Genomic DNA, 27,881 nt, shown 5'->3' on the forward strand with positions numbered 1-27,881 from the left:
ACTGATCAGTATCTAGCAAGGTTAAAGTGAAGACCAGACACTTACTTCTGCAGGCGTTCCATCTCTGTGGGCAGGTCACAACCTATATAAACTCTGTTCCTTAAACTGTATTCTAACAGTGCACAAAAACAGGGATCCTACAAGAGAAAATTAATATATAACTGTAATCATGGTGCTCTGTGAAGTGAATTTTCAATCAAATTAACATGGCACATGAATGTAAGAGATTTAACAGGACCTCTTCCAGAAACAGAACTCTACAAATGGTCCAAGTATGGTGCAATATGTGAGGAAGGTAACCTATAGCTGCTCCCAATTACATATAGTTACATGTTAGGTGTGGGGGAACTGTATTTTCATTCAGACCATTTCTGGGATACTGTTTTCTTTGTTGTTCATGAAGTCAGACATAAAATGAGATATTAAGACAAGCTCAACTTATTCCTGTGGAAGGACCATGCATGAGTCCAAAAGGAGTCCTCCTCCCTGGCATTCGTTGCATTAATTGGGAAGAATCACTTCTGCCACCCTCCACTTAAAGTGATTCAACTACATTTTGTTAAGAACCTAATTGTGTGAGGTTATTCAGAACATGCTTACTGGACTTGCATGCTGCTGGAGAACTTTAGAGGAGGTCAGAGCCTCCATGCTGGAGACAAAAAGGAGCTAGGAGTCTGTACGCCCAGAGCACAATTTCCTCCCTTGCACTTGGAAATCTACTGCGTGTGTCTGTTCGTACAGAACCCATGGAGATCAGATTTTCCCAAATGCAGACTGAGGAAAATGTACAAGTTCCTAACATGTTTTGATGTTTCCTCACATAAGATTAACCACAAAATTATTCAACTGCTGTGATAAATAAGATATGCAATTCAAAGATATAAACCCAAAACTTACTTTCACAAGAATGTGAGGATTTCCCACGACAATCAGCAAAGCTTTCGCTCTAGTAATTGCTACATTAAATCTCTTTGGGTTACAGAGAAAGCCCAAAGAGTGTTTCTCATCATCAATTACAATTTTCTGAGATCGCACCTAAAATTAAGGATAGTGTTAGAAATAAAATGGTGAGAAGACAACATACCACAGTGTAACATTAACATAATATTTCCTTACTGCAAAAATACACTCAGTTGAATGACAATTCACAATGTGTCTTTCAGAATGCCTTCTTCAGTAGCCTCATCAGTGAACTATGTCTTAGCATAGGAAAACCAGCCAAAGCAAGTAGTGTGGCAAAACTATGACTCATTATTTTATTACCCATATTTCATCCATATTTGAACCTACCTTTGAAAAAAGAAAATTTTCATGACCTAAATAATGAGTTCTTATAAATAAGAGTGTAGTACATACCTGGAACTACTTTAAGGGAGTTCTAATAGTGGATTGAAAAGCTATGGTATGACGTTGAACATCATACCACTTGTGAAAGTAAGCACAGTACCACTGCCCTCAGGAAGAAAAAAAAAAGGGGAGAAAATCCTGGACTCTTCCTCCAAGCTGCAAATGTGAAGTAGTACTACCATAATTTAAACAGAAAGCAACAGGTTTTTAATACTCCATATTTTAAAGAGAAGAATAACTCTACAAGCATGCACTTAATAAGCTCTGCTTTCAAATACTGTGATAGACGGACAAAAATATAGTTTCTAAATTTTGTAAAGGCCTATATCAAAAATGAAACACAGAGAATTAGATACATAAAAATTCTCAATAGTATCACAGTAAATTTACGCACTGTTGATAAGATGATAACCATGTACTCCTGCCCTTGAAACTCTTCTACTGTGCCAACCTTTATGTCTTCCAAATCAATACTTCTGAGTAGAAATCTAATTTTTTCCACCTATCATAAAAAAAAAAGATGGTTGAGGGAATTTAGTGTTACATTTGAGAGTGGACTGCTTTAAATACAAAACCATATCATATATAAATGTATGTGTTTTAGCATAGCAATGTCGAAAGGAATGACTACGCCAAGCTTAGCCATCATTCACTAGTAAGACTGTCAAATAAAATAGTAACTTTTTCTACAAGAAAGTACCACAGCTAATACACAACTAAGAAGGTGAAGGAGTACTCTCTACCATAAATTGAACTGAAGGCGAGAGATTTTTAGTAGTCCAGCTTTTAAAGATAAGAATAACTTGGATCCTTAAACCCTCTTTTTCCAATGTGCATCATATCTAAAACCGACAGATCTGGCGGGGCAAGCAGCTTCCCTCAGCCCTTCAAGAAGACTACAAAGATTCCACCTTTGCTTGCCAGGTGCATCGCGCAGACTGAAAGGCAGAAGTGAGATATGGTTTTAAGTACCCACCAAAAGAGAAAGAGAACAAGGAGCCTCAGGCACCGGAATCCTGGTACATATGGGATTACTGTACTGCCATCTGCTAAAAGTTGTTCAGAGATTCTAACTGCAGTGCTCCAAAAGATTTAAGAAGAAATCCTGCCTGACTAAGCTGAAGATTACAGTCAAAGACTACTTTCTAATCAGTGTTCCTGCAATATAAAGTCACTTTTTTAATGCGGGCATTACTATCATATGCTTTGTATTATAGGCAGATGAAGGACAACATCACATTAAATCATATGAAATCATTGTTTATGGAAAGAAATTCCGTCACATCAACAGTATGAATACATATTTGAAAAAGCAAATAACTGTAAACACAGGCAGGTGCATGCACCTGACCAGCTGGATTGATAAAAGCAAAGCTTTAATTTGCAAGTGAGATTTCTTCACAAGGGCTTAGTCTTTTTCATACACCACAGTGTTTTGCCCAAGACACATGTGCAAGGTTATGAATACTGAGATGCAAAAACCAAGAAGAATTATGTGAACTGTCCAAAATCTCCTCTGGAAGTGAAAGGGGATTAAGTTTATCTTTAAAATGAAAGTAAACATCACATACTTAACACATCTGGGTATAAATACATTTAAAAATAAAGCACAGCATTTGAAGTTCACGTTCAACATTGTCTAGAGGTTTAAACAGAATTACAAACTTCAAGTCTGCCTATAGGACAGCTAAGAAGTTACAGTAATTGTTTCCTCTAGTCTCAAGACCACAAGGTGTCACGCCATCTACTTCATAATAATTCCCTTTTGTTCCAGTCTTCAGTGCAGAGAGTGACAGAAGCAGACTGCTGTTCCAGCTGTTGGATAATGAATTCTTGATTTGCACTCATTACTTCCAACAACTGAAAAATCTGCTTCTGTTTCCAAATTGGTCTCCTTAATTGCTTGATTTTTAAAACTGAAAAACCAGTAGAATGCCACTATTGCTGTCATTATTTTAGACTTCAGTGGCAGCACTGCAATGACTGATAATACACTGTGTATCAGGATACATCACGGTGGAATTTGAAGATATGCCCCCCTACTTTAACAAACCACGGCCATCATATAAATACATGAGATGAAATACAGCAACTTTGAGGCTCTGAAGACATCAGAGCTGTTAAACATTATACCTGTTTACGGTATGGTGCAATCACTCCAATATCTGTCACTGGTACTGAGGAGTATTCACTTCTAGCCAGCTGGCAACAGTACATCATTACTTGAACTGCTTCAGCTGGATTAAACCATGAAGGACTGTGACCTTCACGTGTTTCACTGCCCTGTATTGGGGGAAAGGAAATGAGATGATGGAGATCAGGTGCAGAAATGACTACATACTTATTAATACATTATTCTTATACCTCCCGAATACAAAAAGCGTGATGGAATATTATATATAATTTCTCTTCCTCTCTGTACACCTTTTCTAGAGAAAAATTATCACCTCACATTTTATATATATCTTTTATACATTTATAAATATAATTGATATAACAACAGTATTTTATGTATGCAACAAAGGAGTTATATCTCAACTCAGAATAACATGTTAATAACCTGGCATCTTGCTTTTTTCAAGGTGGAAGAGTTCTAAACCAAGCCTCTCCACGCCGCAAATACTACCACTTCTTACTACTTCAGGAAGATTAAAGAAATTTTTTTTTCCCTAAGGTACTACTCTTTCCCCTGCCAAGTTAAGGTCTAATGATCCTTTAGTTTTAGAAGTTTTATTCTAGAGCATTTATTCTAAAGAAATCAGCAAACTGCTAGCAAGCCTATACAGTTATTTCACTGTATGAACATTTTACATACCTTTATTCCATGAAAAATTAATGGAAATCCCTTCCTGGGCAATTTCTCCCAATTCAAGAAAGAAGTCACTACTGAGGTATCCGCACAAACTTCTAGCTCCTTATGATAAAACAATTTAGATGGCAAGGCAAGCAACGCAGAATGCGACCTGTAGTTCTTTGTGAGTTTAGTGATCTGCAAAGACAAAATCCAAAATCTGTAACTGAAACAGGTAATTGTTCATCAGACTTCTCAGAACACAGCTACTACCTTACCATCTGGTAGCATTTAGCATTTCTAAGGCTGCCAAAGAACTGTATTCAAGGCGAAAACTGCAGTTGTGGTCTTCTGTAAGTAAGAAGTACACCAAAGCAGTTTTTTGAAGGACCATCTCCTTCCCCTCCAAAGGAGAAACAAAGAGATTTGAATGTACATGATAGACAAATGGGTCATTCTCCAGTTTCTTGAAACATTTGATGTATAGACACATTCTCCTTTTTTTAAGAGCCAGATTATTTCCATGGAGTTTGAATGGATGCAATGTCTTCTTTTGAAGAAGTCTTGACAGGCAAATGTGGAGCATCAGAACAGCTGACAGAAGCTGGCCATAAAACATCTAAAACGTGTTTGTCTTTAAATGAAAGAATAATCTTAAGAAAGCATTCCAGAAAGTAATAACCAGCTCAAAAAAACCCAGTCCTGTAAAAGGGATGACATAGGATATTCCAGTCAAAACCTATCCTTAAAGCCCTCCCATTTCCCAGTCTCTCACTACGCCAATTCTTCTTCAGCACTGTGTAAAGAACACAATGATCAGAGTTTGCACAAAGAGATTTTAGGAGGAAGTGTGACAGAGGTCTTTCAGCAGGCTGAACCTGATCTAAAGCCCAGGTCCAAACACCCTCACTTTCACCCTTAAATCTGCCATCAGATTTCCTCCCTTCTCTACTTCCATGGTCATCTAGCCATCTTTTGCTCTCAGTTTAGTCCTTTGAAGTATGTTAGCATGAGAATAAGAAGGCATCTTAGGAAGCTTAACATCAGCCCGATGTTTTGGGGCTGATCAGACAGTAATTAAAAGCAGCTCAAACATTTGTACTTGTTTAAATACTATGCTACCTTCACCACTTAACACAGATTTTAGGTACTTGCCCATACAGGAATCTGGGGAAGCTATCCTTCAAAGCAAGACACAATACAGAAATAAGAACAATTTCTCTTCTTCCCTTTGTGAAACATGATGTTTGCAAAATTATTCTTCAAAGAAGAGACTCTGTTTGTCTTTTTATGTTAAAAACAGATATTGTGCTTTTTCATCTGTGGAAAATGAAGTTATGGTAAACCTGGACTATGAAGATGAAAGGGAATTTTAAGCTATTATTTACAACTGTGCTTTGTGCACCATATTTGACTTATGATACTTAAGAAGAGAGGATCCCTTCAAAGAAAACTTTTAACATGCTGGAGGACTCAGCATCTTTACTATTCAGACTACATATGCAAACAAATCAAGCGTTTCTACAGAATTCATGCTCAAGCTAGACTTATTAAGCATCAGGGAGCAAAATGGTGGTAAGAAACCACAATCTCTTTTTTGATTGAGCTGAAAAAGGTTGATGGAAAGTTTAACTCACCAACAAAGGATTGTATGCTCCACAGGCACCAAAAGCATCCTCATCTCTCAGGTACAGCTCTCTTGATGACAGTCTTTCTAGCAAGGACATACTTAATCCAAAAGACTGTGCAAGTTTAGATTTTATTACTGGCCCTAACTGCTTCGGATCTCCAACGAGAATTATCTGTATACGAAATTTGAGAACATCCATTTTAGATTAAAACAATTGTTACTGAAACTTCATTTTATAATGACCCACATTTCAGAATTCAGAGATCAATTCATATAAAGCATTCTGCTTTCCTTCAAACATTTGTTTGCAAAGGACAGAAGTATGTTGTCTTAAACAAAACATCTTTTATTTGATATCTCCCACACAGACCCAGTCCTCCCAACATAGACTAGTACTAGATGTAAAGAAACTTGTTTAAGTGTTGAGAATTGATATAATGCATGAATAATCTCTATTAAAAAACTCATTACCAGAAAATGGCTGCTTGCACTCTACATAATCCACAAAATATGAAAATAATAAACAAACTTTCTCCCTTTCAGTAAATGATGTTAATAGAACTACCTGTCCATCAGCTTCTGAAATCAATCCAATAGGAATGAGACTCTCTGGTTCACTTGCTTGACCTGCCTCATCCAGAATCACATGAGTGAAATGTCCAAGCCTATAATTAAGTAACATTAACCTGAAACAGGGCTGTTTTCAAGTTAGTTCATTCTGCCACCCTGTGGTTGACCTCAGCAATTGTGTTAACATCCTTGTCAAGTGTGCCAGGCAACCCCAAAGACACAGAGCAAGGCTGGGTATTTCCAGAAGGAAATATAGAAAAAACAACCCCCTAACTTTTATTTTTCATCTTTGATTTCACTTACATACTCTGATATACACAAACTTTAATTAAAGCATTGTAGCAACGTTAAGATACTTAGAAAAGCTTCCCTTATTCTCAGTTTCCTTAAGATATTGAATTAAACAATGCACTTGGTGTAGCAAAGACAATCCCCAAGCATTGTTTCTGCCAACTTGAGAGAGTGAGGCTTCAGACTGTCCTTTTCGGAAGTTAAAGTCCAAGTCAGAGATAACTTTGGTTAAAAGAACTTGATATGATAGTTGTTTACAGTTAGTAAAGGTGACTTGATAAAAGCCAAATACATTGTAATTTTTTGTGTGGCAATCATTTTGAGCCAAAGTGATTGTCAAGAGTAATGTAATTCGCACCAGTGGCAGAGGAGATATTATTGTTTCAAAAATCTTAAACATTTCTCATGACGATTCTGAAATTTACCATGGGGAAAGTTTCTGCTTAAACATTACTAAAACCAAGTGCTTTGCTCTCTTACACAATACAGGTTCATGCAATAAACTATAAAACAGCCCAAGTTACAGGTCAGACAGTCTGTAAAAGCTCTGGGGTTTGTGTCATCCAGCCACTTCAGCGATACTCCTAGCTATAGTACTGTACCGTGTATCTGTTTGATAAAACAATCCTGCACTGCTGCATGTTGTAATTACAATCCTGGACCACAATGCCTTCTGAATATCATCACCATCTTTGCAGTAAGGTTTCACCATATCATCAATTTGCTGCAGAAACAAAAAGGTAAAACAACTTGCCAGCCTAAAACAGAACTTTTAAATTTGAATAGAAAAGCTTTCTGAAAACTATTTTAAAAGCTGAGCAAAACACATAGACTAACACGCATTCATACACCAAAATGAATTAATTAATTTGCCTAAGCAAAATAGTACATATGCGAGACATCTCTGCTTTATTGTAAGGATCAAAATGGAACATCTGGCTATTCTATATATTCATCTATATATACACACACATATATGTGCATATATACACACACATATGTATATATATACAAATGTATATCTCTATATATAGACACTTATATGTAAATACATATACATATGTATAAACATATACTTATTTATTAAATTAATCCACAAGGTGGGTGTCCTGCATAGAGATGACAATCCTACTTGCTTACTTTCTGTTTAAGCAGTCTTAACCTGGACTGATAACAAAAAAAAATCTAAATGAAATCAAAAATCCCCACCAATGCCTATTTGCTGTTTGTAGAGTTATTCACAGAAAAAAAAAGGTGAAGATCCTATGCTCATACAATCAAATTAAGCATTATGATCAATGTTCCAGCTAACCTTCTGGAAAAGCTGAAGCAATATAATACTCTGGATGCTAAGCAAACCTAAGCAGCCTCATAGCCACTGAGAGTTAAAATACTAAATCAGTATTTTAAGGTAAAAATATTAAAATAGAAATCTTAAGTGGCAGGTATCTGTAATATTTACCTCTGCTGATCTGAAGGCAGCATTAACTCGAACCATAGTTCCTGGTTTTAAGAGATTGCTTTGATGCAACCGCAAGCAAATCAAATCTGTTGCAGCGTTTGAGGGTGCACACACCAAAATCCGACTGTCTGGCAGAGTAAAGTGTATCTACATTAAAAAAGACAGATATTAAAAAAACAAAAAAGGTTATTTAAGAAGCAGTAGTGCAAACATTCCCATTTTATTTCACCAAATACAGAACCCAGAAGAGTTTTTCACGTGTGATTTCCATTCATTCTTTTGCAGTTCAGTAATGCTCCTGCCAACAGCCATGACTAAGTAGTCTCAAACTGAGTGTATCCATAACAGAACTAATTAATGATTATCATATTAATGTATACCTGTGTTTCATGAATACATTATGCACTACTGGAATCACAAGGTAGACACTGTTCACTGAAGTTTTAAAGACAAAAAAGGCTTGAAAATAAACCATTCAGAATTCTGTTAAATCCATATGAAGATGGATTTTCCTCCTTTTATGAAGCTGTAGAAAATTATTTTAAAAGAGTATTTTGAAAACTCCTTTGGAAAAGAATATGATGGCACTTACAGAAATACTATAAACATTCCAACATGGAAAAGACTAGAGACGACTGATTTGTTATTTACTACTACCTGTAAAATAGCTTCAATTACTGTTACTGTTTTTCCAGTTCCTGGTGGTCCAAAGAGAAGATAAGGTGTTGGGCGACATTCACCACTCAGTATCCTTTTCACTGCCAGTTTCTGTTGCACATTCAGCATAGGATTGAAAAATTCACCATCTCTCTGTTTAAGTGCCACAGTTTCACCAACTATAATCAAGACAAGCATATCTCAGAACCCCACACATATTTTTAATGTATGTAGATTAATGCAATTCCAATTCACAATACAGTTCTGCACATTTTTTGTTTTCCTTTTGTGTTAACAACCAATGAATTTCTTTAAAATTCCATTTTCATTGAATACAAAGTAGAAAATAAGCCATTAATATTTCCAAAGTGTAATGGCTCTTTATTGAAAGGCAGAAAAGGAGCATGATTACATAACCAAAAAAAAAAATCAATAAAAACTCTATTCAGTAATTTTAGAATCAAGTTCACTCTCTTGTCCTAGAACAGCAAAACCTGAGAAACTTCCAGTAACTGGCACTTTGTGAATGGTACTACATGATCAGCCTTCTGCTACAAATGTGAGAAATTTTTTTCTTAATCCTGTCTGAATTAGTTTAGCTTTAGCTTTCCACAGTAGAACCTTATTAACCTTTGGAGAGAAGCGCATTCTAGGTAATTTCTCAGTAATTCTTTAGCATACTTTTGATAAAAAATGACATGATCACTCTCCTCTTAGGCATTTCACTACAATGATATTTAAAGTCATACTTTCAAAAAAAAAAAAAAAAAGCATAGGAATAATCTGGGATACTTGAAAAAGTTTTAGCATCTTAAGCAAAGCTTTCCCAAAGATGACAGACAGCATCCCAATAACAAACTGAAAACTTTGAATATGATCAAAAAGTTTTGAGCAAATGAGTGGGAAATAACTATTTATTCATTACAAAATAAATCATCAGATGCTTGCTCCCCCTTCCCCCAAAGTAAAGTGTTCAAACCCAGCCTGGATGAAATCTGGGCAACCTGGTCTAGTGGTGTTCCTGACCATGGCAAAGGGGCTGGAACTAGATGATCTTTAAGGTCCTTTCCAATCCAAATAATTCTAGATTCTGCAAATTATAGATGTTTAACTAATGCACCAAAAGCCTCCATAGAAACTTCCAGCTAGTATTTCTAGAATTTGTCTTTAAAGGCAGAACACAAGGACATCTCAAAGCTATCTTACTTAGCCCTGATTTACTGATATGATACTTATTATTAAAGCACAGAAAATATACCAAGTTGGCTTGTTTGCAGAGTTACTCTCATCACCTCTGTTATGTTCACCTCTCTTGATGTCATACCTTTTGTCTGCTTGTTCTGCTTTTTTTTGACCTGAAAAGAGAAGGTGAAGATAAATGCATTTATAACTTTAAGAAGACAGGCAACTATTTTCCCTGATACTTTTGAAGTTGCTAAGCTTTAATTTTTTTCCCATTAAACAGAATATCTACCATTAAGACAGAAAGGTAAGAGTAGTAGGTGAAGGTGCCAGGAATTTCCATGTTAAGTTTAAGATTTCTAATACTTTGGCTCTGTTAACATTACATTTATTTCACACTCTGCAGGCTCAGATGAGGATTTTGAAGCCATGATTACATAATTTGTTTGCTTCCACAAAAGCAAACAGACAAATTCCAGACCACTTTGAAAGATACATGCATCTTCCTTGGTGGACATGTCCCTTCAGATTGCAGCACAGGAGAAAACTGCTTGTAGGCAATGTGGTGTTGGCAAGGTTCTGTACCTCATGCCTCAAACATCTTAAAAATACTGATTCCAAACCAGATTGCTTGATTACTCCTTGTTATAAAGCACAAACTCCAAATGAAATAATTAGGGAATTAGGAAAAAATCTTGAGTGTAAAGGTGATGAAGCACAGGTTATGTGGACACTGAAAACTCTAGACAAAAATAAAGAAATGCTGCCACATGCCCCCAGGCTGACTTGATTTAGTGTTTCAGTCTTGCTTCAAAAAGGAAAGAGAATTAGGCAGCCTCCAAAAGTCCTTTCTACATGTGGCAGTTCAGCCTGGGTAAATCTACTCAGAACAGGATGATTATCTTCTATTACAAAATTATTTCCTGCCACATTGACTGGACTTACATATCTACTCAAGAGTAGCTATGAAAATTAGTCTAAGGCAACTCAGACAATTTCCATCACAATCACACACTTTTTTAATATACACTTTCCATTTTGTAAGCTTTATAGTATCAGTTGTCATAAAATCTCCCACCTCCAGGCAGCAAACAAAAACTTCTGTCATTAGAATGCAGCAGAATACAACTTTGATTCTTTGATACTTCATTATGCAATTCCCTTCTGGCAATAGCTGTACAGTAAGTATCTGGTACCAATCTGAATGAAGGAACATTTTAAGGAACACTTACAGAATAGTTACCTTACTTTCCTGCTGTGAAGGTTGTTTAGGGCCATCATCAACAGCACAATACTCTGTAGTATTCTGGGTCTTGATAGCTTGTGGTGATTGTAACACAAGCCTTTCTGGAAATAACACTAAATTTAGCAGAGAAAAAGAAAGTAGAGAAATTTCAAACACACACTCTGCATGCTTCACTGATTAATTTTACTGTTGATACATCAGCTTAGTCTGAGCTGCCAAAATTGGTTTATCAGAACTAAGGTGGTAATATGTGAAATTCACATGCATTCTTCAACTCATGGAACAGGATATCAGTGTTTTTTAATAAATTCTGAGGTAACACAAAGCATGGTCATTTCACTGGCTATTATTATAGCAGTATGCATGATTCCTACATTTCTTGTTGGCTCTAATAGTTCACAAAGTTTGCTTCCTCTCCTCCTGCCTGTGATGGCCAACAGATGAAGTAATTTTGACAAAACCTTCTATACTTCAGCATTGTTTTTTCTTCTTAAAAACCAAACTAAACCAAAAAGCCCCTAAGGCATGGGAAACTCCTGTAAGAACAAATTACAGTGCATTCTTCCAGTATGCCCTGATGTGAAAGCAATAAAACCCACTAGTCTCCTCACTAAGAAACTCCTCTAGACAGCTTAATAGTCAAATGAAATGTACCTTTTTCACCCAGGTACACAGCCTGCTGAATGGCCAACTGGCATCGCCTGCTGGGAATACTGGAACCAGAATACAGATTTGTAATTAAAGTAAAAGCTTACATTTCCATATACTATGACAGCACACTCCTATAAGTTACCTGGTACTTTTTAGTGTGTATAAAAAAAAAAAAGTCTTATATAAAATGTGTATTTTTTTAAAAAAGCATATATTGAGCAATATGCTGCAGAAGTATAAACAGCTTAGCCATGAATAATATTGACACACACAGTCTCTAGCTTTTCAGTGATACAAAGATGTCCTGGTACTCAACACATTCAAGGAACTTCTTTGCAAAGCTGAATTTACAGAGAAGATTATGTAACTCCAAACATTCCCATGAATAAAACAAAAGTATAAAAGAATGGGAGGTTATCACCCACTATTTTTACTTCCTGCATAGTCTTGCAGCCATATTAGTACAGAAAAAAACAAACCAACCAAAAAACCTAAAAAAAAATACCCCCAAACACCCCACCTTACTCCTCCCCATTTTACTGTCTGACATCAGTGTGGCTATCTAGAAATGATTAAGATAACAACTCTCTGAACACTTTACAGTTACAGTCTTTTAACTATGAATATGGTGGTAAAGGTGTGTTGAGGAAAAGAAGTGAAAAAATTGGCAAGATCTTAATTATGTCTTTCTCTGTGTCCACCAAAATAAACAGTTGATGGTCATATTTTAGAAGTCATTCTACTAGAGGAATCATTAAACACAGCTTTCTGTAAGCTTATAAAAACACCTGCAATGAACAAATTCCACATCCATGGGCTCCAAGTTGTAAGCACGTTCAAAGTCGGCATTAACCTTAAGAGTAACATCTTCCTCACATATCTGTTACAAAGATAAAAAAGTCAGGATACTGATGAAGATTTAGTACTTTAAACATAAAGAAGCACCTCTGAAAGCACTTAACCCCCCCCACCAACTCCAAAAAGTAACTCTAGATTTACCTACTAACAACACATTCCATATCTAGATTATGTTAAAAGCTCTTTCAGAGCAGGCAAAGATTATAATCTCAAAATAATAGGGAAGCCAGAGTCATCAAAAATACAACAAAAATACAAAATCACCAGTCAAAATATAGATAAAGTAAACCTATCTTCCCAGAAGTCAGGTTAAAATAGTCTGTAACTCCAGGAATTGCAAGCTTCCCTTATAAAACCTGTGGATCACAGTATTCTCAAGAGGAGAAACACTTTGCTTACCTCAGCGACATAGGCAATGTACTCTATTATATGATGTGAGTAGACCTGACTTTTCAAGATCACCTTATCACCTAATTGTAAACAAAGTTAAAAGGTGAAATACTGTTACAAGGAATAGTAACATCTTCACTGAAGCATGTAATTTCTCCTTCCCTACTGCACGTTTAAACTAGGAATTTGGAAGAGGCTAACTTCAGCAAAGTTGCTGCATCCATCAGCACTGTTTTGAAATGCCATATGTAGTGGTATATTATAAAAGGCATCTAGTATTGATGCCATCAGACAAAACCTCTTGAAAACACTATTTTGTATATTACTTGAAATTCTGAATTTAATTTTAGCTGCTTTCTCAGCCTTTTTGCTACACTTACTGCTTTTTAAGCTATTACTACATTGCGCAATTTATTTTTGCTGAAAGCCCCACTGATTATTGTAAAAGAAAAATCCTAAAACATTGAACCCTCTGTAAGAACAGACACATACAATGGTGCTTAGATAGCAGCCACTGTAAGACTGAGACACTAACAGAGTGTCCTTGTGTCCCCTGTCCTGGTCCCCTGTCTAGTAGCCTAAATGAATAGCTTTGTGCGCAAATATCTGAAAGACTTCTTTAAACAAATGAATAAACAATATAGTTTGCATTGTGAAAATATACATCAACATGCCATTTGACTTTATCGCACATTCATTTCTACCTGGAATCAGGCGAGGTCTGCCCTCTTCTACTCCTGGCACTTCCAGCACTAACAAGTTCCCATTCCTTTTTAAAGTAACCCCACTCATGTAGTAATCTTTTAAATCCATTTCTGCTTGGATCTCTTCAAGCCATAAAAGAGTAGAAAAGTTTGCTTTATAATTATCTAGATTAAGACGCTGAAAAAAAAACCAACATTATACATTGTTGTTGTACACTAAGATACAGAACCCACTATTGCTAACATTAAACAAACCCTTCTTGAGACAGACTGCACAGCAACTGGGTTGCCAAATAAGATACCTAAATACATGCAGCCATGCACTAGATAGTATTTTAAACCTTCTTAACAGCCAAAGTGAGATTAGTATAGTCCTTGAGCTCAAATACAATAGCCCCTCAGCTAAAGAGTTAACCGAGTCTCTCCCTACTACAGCAGCAGTTTCACCATCTGAATTCAGGGGCAGTCTACAGACTGAGTTATATGCTCAGTTTATGCCCAGAAAGCAAAAAATCTAAATACAAGGACAGAGACAGCTGAAAAGAGAGAGTCATGTCAGCCTTGGCCCTGGCTGATGATCGTGTGACTTACGGCAAGCTGAAAGAACCTGAATTTTCTCCCTCAGAGCTTAACAAATCTTACTGCAGAGGTATTCTCCAACAGTACCAACTTCTATCTAAGGTTAGGGTGTGGTTAAAAAAAGTAACCATTAATGGCAGGCCTTCAGTGTAAAATTACTATAAACACTACAGGGCTTTATCTTCCTTTTTGAGAGAGGATGTCTAACCTACTAACTTAATGCTCTGATACTAAGTTTAATGTGAGATGTTTAGTCAGCAGACAATACAGCCTCTTACACTTTAAAAAAGTGTCAGCTCCAGTTTATAAGTACTTAAAATTCACAAAAACCAGTGAGTTGCGGCCAAATTCTACCAGAAATCAGAGCAAAGTTTTAGAGAAGGAATCATTGCAGTATTCTTGTTAAGACTTTATAGATTTTTTGGGGGGTGTTTTATATGTGTTCTGAAACTGCTATACTTGTGGGAAGAATTTGAACAAGATTTAGTGAACTACATCTGAAGATGTTTACAAAACCAGTTTTGAACAACCAGAAAAGAATCCTCTGTTATTGCAATAATTTAAGAGATTGTGATTTTCTATGAAATAACTTTCCTGACACCTCAAAAAACCCCTTCCAGTATGCCCAGAAAGTGAGAATACAGAGAAATCTTTATTCAGCTTCTGTGATGTACACCCCCAATACACTTCAACTCTCTTTTCAGAGAAGTGTTTCCCATTTATGCTTTTGTGGTTTTGTAAGCTTGGATTCTGTATCATACTGAAACCCACAGAAGTTATGGGATCCAAACTGAAGTTGAAGTCTACCTGACAATTGTTACGTCATCTTCTCTTACACTAAGGATATACACTATACATTTCTTCCTAAGTTAAAGGTGCTTGAACAAAAACACCATATTAAAAAAAAATTTTATATAAAACCTACACTTACATACCTCTGCTAGGAGGGGCTGAAAAGTCAGTATGTCTAACTGCTGTTCCACACATTTTCTTAACTCATCTGGTATGGTAAAATGTGGGAGAAAGTTTGAACACCATCTTCTCTTATTTCTAAAATGAAAATGTACAACATAACATTTAGCTTGCTTAAGTAATGTACATAAAAACCAGCTCATTAACACGCTACATCACCAAGACTATAAACCCAAAACACATTCACACGCACAACAGACTAATGACTCCTTCAAAGGGACAACTGAGAAGTTCGTTATACTGGGAAGAAAGGCAAGAGATCTTGCAAAGATGCTCCTTGACACTGTAGGGAAAAAAAATTGATGTGGCCAAAGCTCAGTTGAAGGTGAAGCTGTCCAGTACTGTGGGGGACAACAAAAAGGCTTTAAAAATACGCCAATAGCAAAAAAAAAAGCACTGCAGAAACAACATCAGCCCATTACAGGATGAGGATCGTCACCTTACACATAGGGACACAGACAAGGCAGAGACATTTAATGCTTTCTCTGCCTCTGTGTTCAACACTGATGAGGGGCTAAGGGAATGTAGCTGGAGGGTCATGACTGAGAAATTATAAACTCCAAGTTGAACCTGAACTTCTGCAGTATCTGCTGCTCCTGCTAGATTGCTATAAGTCTATGGGACCTGATGGTATTCATCTGAATACTCAAGACCTGGCTGACATCATCACAAGACAGTAAAGCTTTTGATACTGATCTCAGAGGATCATTCAGGACAAAATATCCAGCCCACAGCTGGATAAATACATCATGTGACAGGTGAGCAACTGGTTCACAGGCTGGGCACAAAGGGTTACAGTGAAGGGTGTGACATCTGACTGGTGACCTGTCCCTAGTGGGGTTTCACAGGGCTCCATCTTAGGGCTAGTTTTCTTCAACATCCTCTCAGATGACTTGGAAGCCAGATTTGAAGGTATACTGAGTAAGTCTGCCAATGATACTAAATTGGGAGGAGCTGAGGACTCCCTCAGATGCAGAGCAGTACTGAAGAGAGACCTACATCAATCAGAAAGTTGGTGGACAACCACCAACAAAAGGTTTGAATGAAAGAAGGGAGACATTAGTCAGATATAGACATTAAAGTTGTGTAAAGAATTAAGAAGCTTATTATCTCAGAAAACTATTCTCAGTTTCCCATTTTTTTTCTTAATAACACAATTGTTACTAAATAGATAACTAAGGAACAGTTTTTTATCTTATTACCACACTACACATTAGAGATTCTGTTTGAAAAACCTACAAAGAAACCAAGCAGTAATTATGAAAACAACCTCTTCTATCAGAAATGTCCACAATCATCTTGTTTACAACATATATAAAAACATGTAGAGATTCTCCCAGTTTCACATTTTCTTTCTCAGCATTACAGAATAGATATAACAATACCAAACAGAGCAGTGTTAGGTAAGTATTATTTTATGCTCAAAGTGACAGTACCTTTTGTGTTTAGGGGCAGCCACTGTTGTCTTTCTTAGCTGAGAATCTGGAATATGTTTAGGCTTTCCTGGAGAATAAGGTTGTACAGGTGCTATAAGTAATTCTTCTTCATTTGTTACAGTGGCTTCAATATAGCGGCCAACAGTAAAATCAGAAAAGCCAAGCAACAAGAGCTCTTTACTGTGTCCATGAATCCTTCAAGTAAACAGAAGTTATCTTCTTAAAATCAAATTGGTCACACTTCATTTTCCTCTGCTGTGAGATCCTTTCAGTTACATGAAAGTAACCCCACCTCAAGTTCAATCCAGGTATCCCAAATAATTAAAAAAACCCACCCAACCCACACATCCAAAAAATACCAACTCAAAACCACAGCAAAAATCTCAACCCCACAATTTCATCAAAATCTTGGGTAAAATGCAAAATTCCTCCACTCAACATACTAGGGCACAGCATTAATACTTCTGTTACAAGGAACATCTTGGAATTATTACTACTGCAAAAGAAGAGCCAAACAGGTCCATCAGAGTAACCTGAAGCAAATCCCTTCACTGTCTCCAGTAACTGCTTGGCAGCACCTTGTGAAAGGCTACTCAGAACTGAACACCAACTGTAAACACATGAATGGAGAAAGTAGGAAAAATCCTTTAATTCTGGAAAACATACTTTATATGTGCAAGTGTTGCTTGGGCAGTGACACATGAGAAAAAAACAGGAGGTTTGTTCAGATTGGTTTCTACAAAACTCAAGCACTACTATAGTGCAATTCTTTAACCACATGGTCCAACACTGCTACCACGTGTCTGAAACAAACGCATCCCAGAAGAATTCCAGCTTACCTTCTCTTTGGCAGGAAAATCACTTTTGCCAACTAAGACTACCTGCTCAGGTTAAAACTATATCCTGGTTTTCTCTGATATAAAAACTCAAATCACACACCAAACTGTCCAAATTTATGGTCAACGTTTGCAGTCTCTATGGTCTCTTAAGTGGCCAGCAAACAGTTGCTAACTTCATGCTGCAGCCTCCCATGAAGCTTTGTGTGGCTTACTCTGTATTAATAGAAGATTCTAAGACTTTGGGGCTTTCATGCATTTGCAGTGAAATATAAATCCTTCTTTCTACATGTCTTTTTCATGGAGAAAGCCATGGAGGCAAGCCATGCCTGCAGCTCTATCCTTCAAACTAGAACTAAATCATCCTCCTAAGAAATTTTTTACCCCTTCACTATTTAAAATGGTAAGAAAAGTAGTGTGAATATTATTGCAGCATTATGAAACCTTGTTTTCCTCTGTCCAACTTTTCCTTTACCATCCTAGGAATCAATGGCTGTGGAACACAAAGTCTGCAGAGCTACAGCTGGAAGCAAGTGAAAATTACACAAATGTAAGCTTGGCCGTGTAAGGTTCCTACTTGAATGCAGGAGCTCCCACAAAGCCACTTGCCATTCTTAACTAAATGAATAAAGTATTTTGTATAGCTGAGTATTTTTTGTTTTTCAAGGGTTTTCTAAGATTTGCAAACCACTTCCTCTATGAATTACACCTTCAGTGAAGAAAGCTTCCTCTTTCCTATTTCAGCATACCAAACTTGAATTTCCCATCACAGAACAGGAAAACTTGAGATCGGGGCATGTAGTAATACAGGATACTAAAGACTAGAAGAAATATATCAGACAACACAACAATTCCCAGGAAATTTGCATTAGCTCCAGTGCTCATGGAGCAATGGATTTACTACTAAGAATATATCTATCTGCAGGCATTATCTTCACCTCACTGTGTCATTTTAGAGATGTAACCTACTCCCACTCATATTGCTTCATTAGCTACTACAATCTTTCAATAAAAATTCAGAATCAAGCACTGAAATGGTAAATACTTTCAAAGTCACACAGATTTCCAGATGCTTTGCTAATATGTATTGGCTCACTTTACACTACAACATGTGCCTGTTTTGACTGGGGTAGAGTTAATTTTCTTCGTAGTAGCTAGTATGGGGCTCTGGCTTGGATCTGTGCTGAAAAGTATTGATAGCATAGTGATGGTTTTACAGTGTTGAAAAGGGCTAGCACAGAGTGAGTCAAGGTCTTTTCTCATATTGTCCCACCCTCCAGGGGTGCACAGGGAGTTGGAAGGGGACACGGCTAGGACAGCTGACACCAACAGCCCCAAGGGATAGTCCACATCATAGGGCATCATGCTCAGTACATAAAGCTGGGGGAAGGAAGAAGGGAGGACATTCTGAGTGATGGCATTTGTCTTCCCAAATTACCATCATGTGTGATGGAGCCCTGCTGTCCTGGGGATGGCTGAACACCTGTCTACCTACAGGAAGTGAATGAATTCCTTGTTTTACTTTGATTCTGTTAGTGGCTTTTGCTTTACATTTCCAACTGTCTTTGTATCAACCTATGAGTTTTCTCACTTTTACTCTTCCCATTGTCCCTGCCGTCCCACTGGAAGGAGTGAGTGAGCGGCTGAATGAGGATTAGTTGCTAGCGGGGGTTAAAGCACAACATGCCAAGGAGATAATTTTGCTCAGAGCCAAAACTTTTAAGTCTATTTTCATTACTTCTTGACTTTGTATTGGTTAGAAATAATGGAAAGAAATACTTACACAGCTGTGCATATAATCACTATGGATATTTTTTCACCTGGTGATATCACAATTTCTGGAGTAATATTGCTGAGCTTAGTTGGTTGCTCCACATGGTCTTTTTGCTCACTTTCTCCACTTTGCGTATTTTCATCTTTCACCAAGGAATTTTTTTCATTTGTCCTTGATAAATTTGTATCTTGAAAAAATGTATAACAATAAACTTTGTTATCACAACTTCTATTGCTAACATAGGCAAGTATTCTCAAACAAACCTACTGGTCCTTCTGAGGAGCTAACATTCAGCATTCGAACACTCTCATTTCACTATACCTGGAATGACTCCATTCTTCATAATGGATGTATGGTTCAATGACTCACATGTTGTTCCTCCACTGTTGTTAAATGAATTAACTGCAGCTTTTGAGAGGTTTTCTTGATTTATTGGAAAAGATAGACTGTTCTCACAGTTTTGAGGAATCTCAACACTGAATTGCTTGTCTTTCACCCATCCAGCTAATCTGCAGCTGATTAAGGACTGTGGTATGCTCCCTTTATTCCTAGAAGTAGTTATGTGATTAGTTACATAATTAAGTGCATGGTGAATGTTCTTAAAGTTTATTTCTACCAGAAGTCAAATACAATTGTCTGCAGAAGGTTAGTTCCCCTTATTTCATAATTCCTATCAGAAAGAAATTGCACTGCTGCTTCTAACTAATGAGGACGAGAACCTCTGCTTTATGTTAATATTTCTAGGTTGCATCAACTACCATATAAAGCATATAAAAATACCAAGTATAATATAAACAATGGGAGCTTAAAGTTTATCACTGGGTAACCAACTCTTAGGAAAGAACACAGAATAACAAAAAATGGATTTGCAGGTTTGTTTTCATTTAAGCCTTGATGCCCAGATGAGAAAAAAACCCCACACACAACCCCAACCAAACAACCCCCAAAAAACTCCCACCACCAAATCAAAACCCTCATAAGGATACACTAACATAGTTCTTCAGCATCCAAGTTCACAAAAACAAACAAACAAACAAACAAAAAAAAACACAAACAAACAAACAAACAAACAAAAAACAACAAAAAAACCCCCCAGAAAAATAATCTGGTCTGCTTTTAATACACAAATATGCAAAGTCCTCTTGTTCTAAGATTTTGAAGATGGCAGAGTATCTGCAGCTTAAGTTAAACACACAAGTACAAGCTTTTGCTTCAATCCTTGTTCTCAGAAGGATTTTACTAGGATTGAAAAGAGATACAGGACTGGGGAGTCTCAAAGCACTATCTGCAAGATAAATGCTCAGTATCAAAAAGGCTATCCTACAGACATTAAATTCAGTGTGAATTTAATTCCATAGTATTTGGAGGTTACTTGAACATCATAAACCACAAGGCTCAACAAGAAGAGACTTGTGAATGTAAAACAGGTTAACAGATAGAGTGATAGAAATAAAGAAATCTTAAAACAATCAGATAGGCTTACTCTATCCAGACCATCATTCTTTTAGATTCCCCCTGCTTCAGAGTTCCAAAGTCAGTCATTTTTGATACTTTCAACTCTCCTTTGTCTCTCGTTATGTCTTCATAAGGCTCATCCACATTACCATCATTAGAGTGAGATTGTCTGCAAAAATAATTTTAGGTAGCAGTTTTTAACTAATAGGCTCAGCAAATATCTTTGATTCAGCACAGATTTAAGAAACACTATTCCAAGGCACAGTCACAATATTTAGAAACAAGCAGGTGAGATAGTTCATTTTTTTCTCAGCCATTTATACTTCCAAGACAATTAGATTAACTAATTTAAGCAGCAACAAGTCTTTTGTCAGCAGCACAATAAACCAGCATAAAACTTTGGATGCAAGACTAAAATGATTGAGGAGTTAATGAATCCCTGCTGAAGAGCTAAATCAAATAGTGAGTGAAGTAATTTAATTTTCATGGCTCTCTTTGGGAGTGAGCAAAGACACAACAAAGAGCAGCTCCTTAGCAAGTCATGATTAGCACTGCCACTAAGAGATAAAATGACTAAACTGGAAGTGTTTCAACCTATCCACTTGTGTCTTCTGCTTACTGTTGCTATCTGAAATCAGCAAGTTGAGGACAAAATTAAAAACTAGTTGAAAACCAAAAACTTCCCTTGAAAACTTTTATTATATATGACTAATGAAAAATGCCTATGAAACCAGGCATATGCTCTTTACTGGATGAAACGCTGAGCACAGCTATAAAATCTTGGTGTCTTCTACCTGTAAAAACAGATTTTCACATGGTTTCTATTGCGTAATTAAGAAACTATTCATTTAGATAAAGTGGCATGAAAATAATTTAGAAATATTTTAATAATCTCACCAATATGTACACATCCTCAGTATTCCTGACTTATCTGACATGCTGAATCAGAAAATGAGTGCAGCTGATTTTCATTAGCTATATCAATTTACTAGCCAAGCCCACTAGATGTCTCCCACTGCAGCCTAAGCTGCAGTTTTTGATATGGTAGATGTACACTTAACCTGAGAAATCAACCCTAAGGTCTACTTTTGTAATTTGGCTTTAGTAATAATTTTCTATATAAAATCCATCATTAAGAATAGGTGCAACTGAGAAAAAGATGTCAACGATTTGTATTGTTTTGTAAAATGATGTAAACACCTGAAGTTTCATTTAAGTACAATTTCTTATTTCTATTATCTCTAGAGAAAACAGCTTATATAGTTATTTGTAGATCCTTTGAAGACATATATATGACCATGTGGCCTTGGCTAAATTTCCTGGAGATCTCCCAAAGACGATGTTTGAAAGATATCAGAATGCCCTTTTGCTCTCCCTTTGGACTTTCCAATTGACAATTTATTTTTGGCCTGCAGACTTAAGACTACATAATCCTGCCAAGACCTCAGCATGGAAAGTGATAGATTTTACAGTTAAAATATCTATTTATTCAGGTGATAACTGTGTGTTTCACTGTACAGACACTTAAACACAAAAGACAAATTCCAGATCTTTGCCGAGGTCTGTTGCCCATTTTACTTTTGTGCAGTTGATTATTTCCCTAAGTTTTGCTTCTTCTCCATAATGAAGATCATCTACTTTTTTCAACCTCTTCTGCAGTGTATCCAGATCCTCCTCATACCACATTTAACATCTAAAGTCCCTGCAGAACCTCTCAGTTCAATACTTGCAGGTTGAATGAATCTATTATTAAAACCATTAAACTTTTCCTTTTAGGATAGATATCTGAATAATCACTGTAACCTAAGACAAACAGATTAAAGAAACATGTATTTTATATGAATTCTGCTGTGATTTGTTTTCAAACAGTGAAGTACCTACTAGAGGAACCGGCATTTTACTAACATGCATGCAAAACTCCTTCCCTGCCTAGCAATATCCCTGAGAGCAGCTGCTACTAGTTTTGCTTCTCTAGTAGCACTCATGTTCCCACCTTCTGGAAGGAGAAAAAAAGCCAGACAAGGGCCAAATCATATCATGCTCTGATTTTTCCAATGGTCTATTATGCCTTCTAGTCAACTAGGGAAATATTCACAGTATTTCTTGCTTAACAGATGCAATGAAATGTCAGCTGCACAACTACAACACGTCTCTAACTGCTAAAAAGAGAACAAAGTAATGTTACCCATCCTGGCTGACTGGCACCAAGCAGAGAGCTCTCCAAATGTAACAGGACTGACTGCTCTCCACCACAATCGTGTTCACTAGATCATGTCTACGAGGTAAGTAGCCATCAGGAAGTCTCAGTGAATCCAAAGTGAAAAATATACTGTCGTCTATTGTCCCAGTTCTTCCACAGATGCTGGAAATGCGAACCTGTAATAGTTTGTATTTACTGTTACTTGATATTATCTTTATAAACTAACAGACATACTATTTTTTCACCTGAAGCAGCCCTTCTAGCATTAATAAAAATGTATTCTGAAATTTCAGTTATTCATAGGAGGTAAACACAGAGCCCTAACCCAGAATCACTGTGCCTGTCTTCAGATTTAGAAGAGTAAAGAAACACAAGTACTTCACATAAGCATTAAGTTCTACTAAAGTGCATACTGCAATATGCACACTAGACTTAACCACGATACCTTTCTTGTGATAGATCAACTTACCTAATTTATACTTCCATACTAGCAGTAGTGAGGCAAATTTTCTTCCTATGCTTGACGTGCAAATATTCAATATATAGGGTTAAGACAAAGACAATAAATCATAAACCTAGAATAGCATATGCATTACTAGAGCAAACAAATGTTTTCATTAAAATAAAAAGAAGGGACTGTGGTTGTTTTTAAGCTGAAACACTTGAATAAATTAAACTTAATAAATTCCCCAATCATGACACATCCTCATTATAACTAATAGCAAGAATTCAAATCAGCAATTCATAAGTTAGTTACTCTTTCTGTTCAATGAAAATATGTATGCAATTTCAAAATGCCTTATTACTTTCTAAACATACTCTAAATGGATGAATTAATACATTTTATCTTTTAATTAAAGATGTGTTATAGAAGATCTACCAATATTTGTAACTGAAACCAACTTAAAACCTCATTCACCTAGGACTCCTATTGCCAAAAATAATGTGTAGAACATTTACCTTGTTTACTTGCTTATACCTCAAAGGCCTTACAGCAACTGCTTCTGTCTTCCATGTTGTCAAGTTAACATAATATTTTGCTTGCACCCAGTCACCTTCACAAGGTTTGAAATCTATACAAAACAGAACATTTCTCAAGGTTAATTACTATCCATAACATTTACATTACTCCCCTACAGAATTAGTGTGAGTTAGATAAAAGCCAGAACAATGCATTATTCAGATCCCCTGAGTCCAAAAAGAAGACTGTGCAGTCCTTTGCTTTGCAGGTTATGGCAAACTACAGAGGAGATGCTAATTGAAAAATACACCTGCTTACATGTTAACATGCTTAAATGCAGGTCGTGCTCAGTGAGAATGAATGGGCAGCTTTCTCCATCCATGTCTGGCTGTTTCACTATGTTTCACTGCATATTCTATTAGAATTTATTTGGGATAACAACTGCAAGTTTATCAGAAGATATTTCTACTGTATACACAAAAATATTAAGAAAGAGGAAACAAGAAGCCCCTACACACCTTCCCAGACTTCTTGCATTGCAAAGTATGTATTCTGATTAATATAGCCACCATCCACAGAGAGAGAGGTAATACTGCCAATTAATGTTTTCTTATTTAGTTCAGAGGTATCACAAGTAGGACTGGAATCTTCTTGTGTATTCTGGATGGTGTCTACCTATTAATACAAAAATAACCCAAACATTTAAACAGCTGACACTTAGAATTAAATACATATTCCTACAATAAATATACAAAATTTCAATTGCTTATGGAGACAAAGCTTCTTATTAGACAATTACTTACTGTAGCTGTTACTTTTTGGACACAAAAAGAGTAAGCAATAAACAGTAACTTCTCTTTTAAAGAGAAACTTTAAAACTTCTCTTTTAAAGAGTCCTGTATGCTGCAGTGCTGACAACTGCTATAATTACATGCTGATTTTTCAAAACTTTCTCATACATCCCTTGCTCTAGGTCTACTTAAGATTTTTCTTCAATTGACAGGAACACCACATCCAGCAATCTCTCTGTACAAAACTGGAAGTAGAAAATGACTATTTCAGAAACAAAAAATATGTTTTCAAGATGGTATTTATAAACACATGTATTTATATACAGACTCTAACTTTTTAGTAATGTGATTAAGAAGACCCCTAGAGCAGCTTCTAACAGACTCTTCGTATCACCACCTCACATATAAGGTTACTAAAGTCTGATCCAATCTGAAGCATACTATCAGACTAAATTTTATATGATTTATTTTGTTGAACATAATGCTTACCATAGCATAAGTCTACCTATACTTCAGAGGTTTGCAGACACTAGTTGACTATAAATAGCTATTTATTTTTTAGCTGATACTATTTTATCGCATTAAAGAATTACTATTACATAATATTTCTTTGACAACATGAAAACTCACTGTAAAAAAAAAAAAATTAAAGAAAAATCTATACTTTGTTCCAGTTTGACAGACATATCTTCCCATTCACCTGGAAGATCTCAGACTATCAAACTTTGTGCAAAGTGCTTTTTATGGCTTCATATGGATAGAACATGAATAAGCAAATTGTTCCTCAGAAGACTAGTAAATTTACATTTCATGTAAACTACACATGCAGTTACACTTGAAAGCAATTTGTAGACTTAAAGAAATGTTTTTAAGACATGAACACACCTTAAAACTCCCAACAGACGTTTTCTTTTGATACTTCTCAATTTTTCTCTACCAATAAAACTAAAATTGTCTCTCATACTAGGTTAAAATGGCCTTCCTACTACCTCTGGTAGCAGCCTGTTTTTAAAGCCTGCTACAGAACCTATAATCATTCCATGCAGAGTTTAATTAGGACTGGAGCTCAAATAAACTGAAATCCAAACTTTTGAGCCATGATCTTTCCAAACCACATGGCCAGTAGCTCCAAACAGCAGCTGAAACAGCACACTGAGCAGAGAGCCACCCAAGGCTGACCATGCTCTTCCTTAAAGCAAGTAACATAAACACACTGACACCACCGAAGCTTGAACTGCGCCTTCCAGATTCTGCCCCAAACTGCGTTGGCAGTGTCCAGGCTTCAGAGCTTCTGTCTGCAATTACAGGAGTACCTTTTAGATCACTTAAACCCCAAAGTTAAGTGATAACATCTCAGTTATTTGGAAGAAAATAGTCCTGATATTCAAGCATCTTTTTTTATAGTAGTCATTAATTATGCTTGTCAGGGAGCAAAATTTTCTCCTCTAACTAGGGATTTGAAAGGGAACTTAGTTCTTCACCATGCAAAACAACTACAATTCAAATACTGTTGTCTGTTCTTATCAAATGCTCAGAGTATGTCAAGTTTGTGGCACTATATGGAAAGTAAGGCAATACATCATAAAGTACAGAATGGTTTAGGTTTTTATTTATGTTCTTAGAACAGACTTTGAAAAAATTAGCTCTATCTTCTTGCTTATTGAATCAAGACTGCCCTTGGACTTTGACTTTCTATGGAGTATAGTCAGCTTTTGACATGAACTTGTTTCAAAGGTTTTCACCAGCCACAAACTACACTGCCAACAGCCCAAGATGCCTGCAGAATTATAGTTCACAAACAGGAATAAGGAAAGTCATCACACTTTTGAAAAAGCCATTATCTAGAATACACAGTAAAACATGCTACAACTGCTACAATATTCTAGTTGCTTTGTAGATCCATATGCACTTTCTCAGTTACTAGGTTTATGTATTCTGGAGCAATTACAGTATTTCAACAGAATGGTGAAAGCTTTCAGTCAGAAGAAAAACAAGGAAGAAAAAAGTAAAAGTTTAAATTACTCAATTTTCTGACTGTGTGTGAGTACTGTTTTACCAAACAGCACTGATATTGCTTGTTGGACAAACAATACTTAGCTTTTATGTAAGAAAGTAATTTAAATTTAAAAAGGAGAAATAAAAGGAAGTAAGAAGAGATATAAAGTTATCTTACAAGACACCAGGTTTTTGATAGCACTACAGCTGGTAATACTTTAGAAACAAGACTTCCTGTTTACTTTCCTACTATGTTTATTTTGGGTCACAGAACAAAACTGCCTCCCCATTAAGTCTTTCTTTGGTTTCATTTAATCAACAAACCACATTTGGTTTCAACATGACTTGCTAAGTAAAACTCCCCTCAAAATTCGTGACAAGGTATAATCAAGCTTGAAACAGGTATGCAAATGAAGTGGAAGGCAAAAAACATAGCAAGATCTTCATTTTTGTAATTGTCTATAACATAAAGTTACCAATTTATACAACAAGAAGTTTTAAAATTTCTGTTCTTAGTCACAAGAACATAAGTTACTCCTGTGCAAAAAGAGCAAACTTCGCACAAGATCAAACTGCTTTGATCTTAGCCATTCATATAACAATAACATAAAATTGACTGAAACTCAGAAAAGTTATACAAATCTGGAGTAGCTATGACTAAATTTCTGATGCAATGATCTTAACGAAGAGCTTCTTAATCATTACATCTACACCTGTATGCAGACAATCAGTATTAAACATAATTTGAAAGGCAACAGAATGAAACAATGACCCACAAACCCCAGCTTATCCCCTCTAGGTGAACAGCTTGCAATTTCTCCTATTTTGTAGAATTTGTGAGGCTAAAACTATAGTAACTTCCAAAACAAAGCCTCAAGGTACTTATGGAGAAAGTGAGACTACTTATCTTCACCTCTTACCCTGACAGCCTTCAGGCCACCTGATGTTTTATCCTCTTCTACAGTGGCAATAACTTCTTGTCCAACAGCCAGCAACATGTTTTTTGTAACAACATCCTTTGTGAAGACTATCGTGTCATCTATCATCCCATAATCATGGCAAAGTCTGGTCACTACTCCTTGTACCCTTTTCAATGCTTTTTC

At 36.3% G+C, this 27,881-nt stretch overlaps 1 protein-coding gene across 1 annotated transcript; it reads right to left on the minus strand.

Annotated features, from left to right (window-relative positions):
* Window positions 1–41: 41 nt before the first annotated feature.
* Window positions 42–27,866, minus strand: MOV10L1 (Mov10 like RNA helicase 1). The gene is made up of 23 exons (XM_059847933.1): window positions 27,699–27,866; window positions 24,511–24,667; window positions 23,992–24,104; window positions 23,017–23,207; window positions 20,860–21,000; window positions 16,767–16,961; window positions 15,294–15,408; window positions 13,780–13,957; window positions 13,085–13,155; window positions 12,616–12,707; window positions 11,831–11,889; window positions 11,179–11,289; window positions 10,032–10,103; window positions 8,749–8,927; window positions 8,092–8,238; window positions 7,232–7,353; window positions 6,334–6,433; window positions 5,776–5,940; window positions 4,163–4,336; window positions 3,481–3,630; window positions 1,742–1,849; window positions 898–1,035; window positions 42–137 (listed from the first exon to the last, which is right to left on the minus strand). The coding sequence occupies exons 1-23, from the start codon at window positions 27,822–27,824 to the stop codon at window positions 42–44; spliced, it is 3,000 nt and encodes a 999-aa protein (XP_059703916.1). The 5' UTR covers window positions 27,825–27,866.
* Window positions 27,867–27,881: the final 15 nt, after the last annotated feature.

This window comes from Haemorhous mexicanus, chromosome 5 (genome assembly GCF_027477595.1).
Source record: "Haemorhous mexicanus isolate bHaeMex1 chromosome 5, bHaeMex1.pri, whole genome shotgun sequence".
Classification (NCBI taxonomy): domain Eukaryota; kingdom Metazoa; phylum Chordata; class Aves; order Passeriformes; family Fringillidae; genus Haemorhous; species Haemorhous mexicanus.